The 5,166-nt window shown below is 39.9% G+C and overlaps 1 protein-coding gene across 1 annotated transcript; it reads left to right on the forward strand.

The window, feature by feature from the left end:
• The first annotated feature begins 3,494 nt into the window (after positions 1–3,494).
• On the forward strand, positions 3,495–4,575 carry LOC103354934 (urotensin-2-like). Its single transcript, XM_008278545.1, has 4 exons — positions 3,495–3,600; positions 3,971–4,096; positions 4,325–4,368; positions 4,462–4,575. The coding sequence occupies exons 1-4, from the start codon at positions 3,495–3,497 to the stop codon at positions 4,573–4,575; spliced, it is 390 nt and encodes a 129-aa protein (XP_008276767.1).
• Positions 4,576–5,166: the final 591 nt, after the last annotated feature.

Below are 5,166 nucleotides of genomic sequence, written 5' to 3' on the forward strand. Positions count from 1 at the left end.
GCGGCGGCGGCGGGGGCGGACCAGGGCTGCTGCTGCCTTCAGGTGCGCACTGGAGCTCAGACCGCCTCAAAGTTTCAACGTGAGCCACGACAATAAAGACGAATAAATTAAAACGTTTTATTGTCCGTTTCGTTCAACGCACTCAAGATAACAGATAATGTCCCTTACAGGTACAAGAACGGCGTAAAGAAATGCTGGGAATAAAGTTAATCATCAGCTCGGGCCAAAAGATTACTCGGATTGTAATTTAAGAAGCGCAACGACACTCGTGGTTATAAAGTTAGCCTTTGATCTTCATTACACCACATATCACCACACCTCCACACCTACTTCAGGCCTAAGCAACAATACTCACACGTGTTCAATGAATTAGATGTTAATTTCCGACAGGTCCTGAAAGCAGCACTTAACCAGCCAAATGTTCCAGTCACTCAACTTTCCAAAATAGAAGTGAAACAAGCTACAGTTTACAATTCAGTCCTTTATTTATTTATTTAGATTTTTGTTTTGTTTTGTTTTTGATTGCTGTGGTTGCTATATAGTATGCTTACTAGTCTAACAACAATGCACAGATCTTAAAGAGTTGCAACTTAGAATTGTGAAAAATTTAGGAAACTCTATTAAGTTTTAAAGCTGATTATGTGCTAAAAAAACAAACAAACAAACAAACATTCCATCCAGTTTCTAGTATTGTGCACAATAACAGCCATTACCGACATGGTCTGCAGTGTGGAGCTAATTGACCTGGGTTATATTGGAACTAGTAATTTATTACAATAAATGAATATAATACTCTCTTGTTCAACAACAAAAAGACAAATCAATCAAAAATGTCAGGCCTACTTTTAGAATTTCCGAGCAGGGCAATCGTGCTTTGAAAGGTTCCTTATAAATGTCACTGACTAAAATTCAGAGGCAATGTTAGGTTTGAAGACTGATAAAGTAATGGAAAAAGAAATGAGCTTGTCTAGTGTTTTTTTTGTGTGTGTGAAAACTATGCAGCTAAGCTCATTTGCTAAAAGTGTATAAAAGTGTGGTAGTCCACAGTTATAGGGGTTTCTTAACGTGTTGTTGCCCTCTGCTGGCTGCATTTGTGTCAGTGACGCAATCACGAGACTGAATATCATCAACAGGTCACAAAAACCTGCCAGGTCACATATTTGAAAGCGATAGTGAATCTTTGTTATACATGATGATACAGTTGGTTGGTGCGATATGTAGTTTCGAGGTGCATGACATGATGGCAGGTATTTTCAGTGATACAGCTGGACAGGCTTAAGGTAAAATCAGAGATTGGTAAATAAGTTAATGTTCCCTCTGAACCATGTCATGTGTGCCTATCAAGCTATTTCAGTGAGGAAGCAAATTAGATTTTCATGAAGGGAACCATCAAATTGCTATTGGACACATTCTGTAAATTTAGATAATAAGATGCATCGAAAGAGCAGCTTCACATCCTTTTTAAGTCTGTCTATAAAAATACCCACATCGTTTTCTCACTGCCCAAGATTAGATTTCATAATTCTGATGTAAGCAAGGGGGGGAAAAATACAGAATATTTGCTTTGTGCAAAAATGGTTTGTGCCTTCCAAACATAGTCTTTTTACTGCAAAATTCCCTGTTTGTGTCTCCCTGGACATTGTCTTCTTACTGAGCTGAGCTGTAAGGGGAGAGCCAAGCCTGTACCATTAGTCCACACAGTATCTACCTGATCTTTCTAGTTCAGACTGCTGAAGCCTTATCGTAGCTTCAGTTGAGCTTTAGCGTACATTTTAACACAAAATAACGGTGGAGTTTGTCCCTCATCACTTGCAGTGGAAGTGGATATGTAGGAATCTCTTCTTGACACAAGAGTAGTGCAACAATCAGGAGCCACAACTGTGCAAGTAAACTTTGTTGAACAAGTGAATACGACACAAAATACAATGCATTACTGCGCATTGCTGCGTGTAACCACTAGGTGAAGTCAGATCGAGCATCATTGTGGCCACATACAGCAATACAATGTTGCTGATATGTTAATGCAGCAGTTCCACATATCCTAAAAGATAGAATTTGTAGTACTTATTTATTCAAATTCACATTTTTGAAAGCAGAGTTTTGTTGGTAATAATATATTTTTCCAATGATAAATTGCAAGTTAACATAACTGAGCTGCTAAATTTAGTTTATGGTGAATATATCTGATGACTCTGCAATAGATGTATGAACCCTGATAGGTGTTGCTTTCCTTTTCTTCTTCTTTGCTCTCTTTTTTTTGAGGGGTTCGCAAACATTGCACTGATTCACATGATGTTGTATGAATCCCAAGAAACGGTACGTGTTCCTGCTAGTTGAAAACACCTGTGCCTTTAAGAAATTCTGTTCCTTGTGAGTTGTGACGAGGACTCCATATACAGTAGGATGAACCTCAAGTACGAGGGAGACATTTATTTTTCATGTTGAAATAACCCGGAATCGGTAATGTGGCCTTGACTAATGCAGAATATAAATTGTAATAGCTTTTCCTGATATACGACGTCACCTAATGGAGTGTCAGGCCCACAAACCATAAAATAAAATGTCATTGTCGCTTCATCTGCCCTCATTATCATATAAGTGACTGAACATTGACGTCACGCTTCTAATAAATATACAAATTACATACAGAGGTGCAAAATGTAACTTTGTAAATAGCTGCCTCCACCTGTCCCCCAGTATCCTGACCACTCAGAAAGCTTTTCTAATGCTGGCCATGCTCATAAACCTGGGTTTTATTGCGTGACTAAGAACAAGTGAAAGCACCAATATAACATCTCACAAGAACCGGGCTTCTAAATAATGTGCATCAGTCAATCTGATTCAGTGACCTGTGGAAAATTTCCTGCTGTCTTAAATTGACTTAAAATGTCAGATGGCTCATAGACTCCAAGGCCTTGAACAGTTTAACATGTGCACTGAACCACTGGTTAAGTAATTATACAGGTTTAATAGGAATTCTCTGACTTTGTACGCCTTGAGTCTTGCACCAAGAGGATTCAAATAGCCCAAGTGTTTAATGAACTAGAGGTATAAAAATATTATTCATTTGTCTGCTCAGTTTCTCCACCTGCTCCCCTGTGGGATGTTGTCGACATGACATCTGAAACACCTGCTTCAATACCATTTACAAAGTCCGTAAAACAGTCAATCAAGCTGAAGAGCTGGTAAAACATGACTGCGCCCTTGAAGCATGGGCCACGGCACTTGTCTTTTTATTGAGTCTATAATTCACCTGTGACTGCTTGTTGATTTATCGCTTAGAAAGGATGGGACTCTGGATATTGCTGATGGCAGTTGTGGCAAGCAAAGGTGTGTGCGTGTGTCTGCTGTGTGGCATGCGAGAGGGGGGGCGGATAGGTTACGGCTTGAAGTATATAACCCAGTTGGGACCAGCAGAGCATGTAGAAGTCTTCTTTTCACCTGAGGACCTCTGTGGAAATCAGAGCCACTTCCAACAACAGCATCCTACAGTGATGAAGTGCAACCATCTCCTCTCCTGGGCCTTTGTGCTTGTGGCCTCTGGCCCACTGCTGGCCCACCCCATTACAGAATCTGCTGAGATACCCTATCCAGGACCCGGTGAGTAGAAAGTAATATCTCCATTATAGCTGTTATGCTCAGTAATTCACTTGCTCAATACCTAGATTAGCATTTTTAGGAATAAATGTAATTTGTGAAGATTAATGGCAGGCCAGTCATATCCCGGGGCCTTGAAGTAATTACTTTGGTGCCGCAGAGTTGAACACTGATTGTTCTGCCAAAGTTCACATGCCAAAGTTCTGCCATCAGAGAACAGATCCAGTTTTTTTTTTTTTGTTCAATTAATTCAAATGCTTTAGTAGTTATAGCGATTGCCAGTGAGAATTAGATTAGAAAATGTCCACATTATGAATCTGTACCTGTCAACGGTCTTTTTATCATCTGTGTGGGGCTGTTTGCTTGTCCTCAGTATCAGTGGAGGACCGAGGGATCGGCTCACTGGATGATCTGTCTCTCTCCGAGCAAACCTTCCCTCCACAGGATGCTGCTGGCCTCAGATATTCCACTCTCATATCTGGGGAGATTAACAGAGATGGTAAGAAACATATGCACACACATACACACCCACACACGGCTCGCTTTTGCATTGTGAAATCATATACAAATTCATACCAGCACATTTTTGACGGTTGCCTACTAAAACAGCCCAATCACTGCCGCTCTTTATTTCTTTAAACTCGCCCTGACATTCACAGAAAATATGACTAATACAACACAGGTTTTCTAAAATATCTGAGTAATTTCATGTTTTACTTCCTCTCAGGTCTCAGAGCAGCAGGTCTGCTTCCGAGGGGGATGAAAAGAGAGGTGGGTTTCTACACAACAACAAAGCAAAACAGCAAAGAAGAGTAAGCTGCACACTGTGAATGATTCACCATGCCGTTCTATCTTGTCTTTCAGGTTCTATTGGAGAAACAAAGTCTCCTAAATCCTTTCAGCCATGTGCTGGGCATCCGGAAACAGTTCAGGAAGAGAGCGGGGAATTCAGAGTGTTTCTGGAAGTACTGTGTCTAAAGCTGTCAACAGGCATTGATGCTACACACGAGAGGCAGACTAAGAGAAAAATCCCCATCTTGAACTCACATGCAGAGTAAACAAACAAGAAACACTGTGCATGCATATATTGTATGTGCACAAAATCCATGCCCAGGTGCATGTACTCACACAGACACATTCACAAACACAAGCGCTGTCAGCATTCATTTTCCAAAAAAGACAATTCTAGAAGTATGATTGAAACTGTTGCATGGGGACTTGATGATTTATTAGGATTTTCTTTTATGCTGTGTGAAACTATGTGCACACATTTTTAAAAGTCCTTGGTTGTCAAATGTATGACCAAATGTCTTTTAGATGTGAAAGGTTATACAGCATTGTATGTTGAATATAAATAATAAAAAAAAACTGTATTATAAATAAATTGTGCCTCTGCTAGTTGTCTTTTCTTGATAAAAGGTGGGAAACTTATTAGCAGAAGAGACCGCTGCACACCCTTTCCTAAAAGTAAAAGAGGAAACAAAAAGACGTTGCAAAGGTGGTTCTCGAGTTTTCTTCATTTTTTCCTTTTTTTATTATTTTACAGCAGAAAGAATATAAAGCATTCAG

Source organism: Stegastes partitus, unplaced genomic scaffold (assembly GCF_000690725.1).
Source record: "Stegastes partitus isolate 25-593 unplaced genomic scaffold, Stegastes_partitus-1.0.2 Scaffold4, whole genome shotgun sequence".
NCBI classification, from domain to species: domain Eukaryota; kingdom Metazoa; phylum Chordata; class Actinopteri; family Pomacentridae; genus Stegastes; species Stegastes partitus.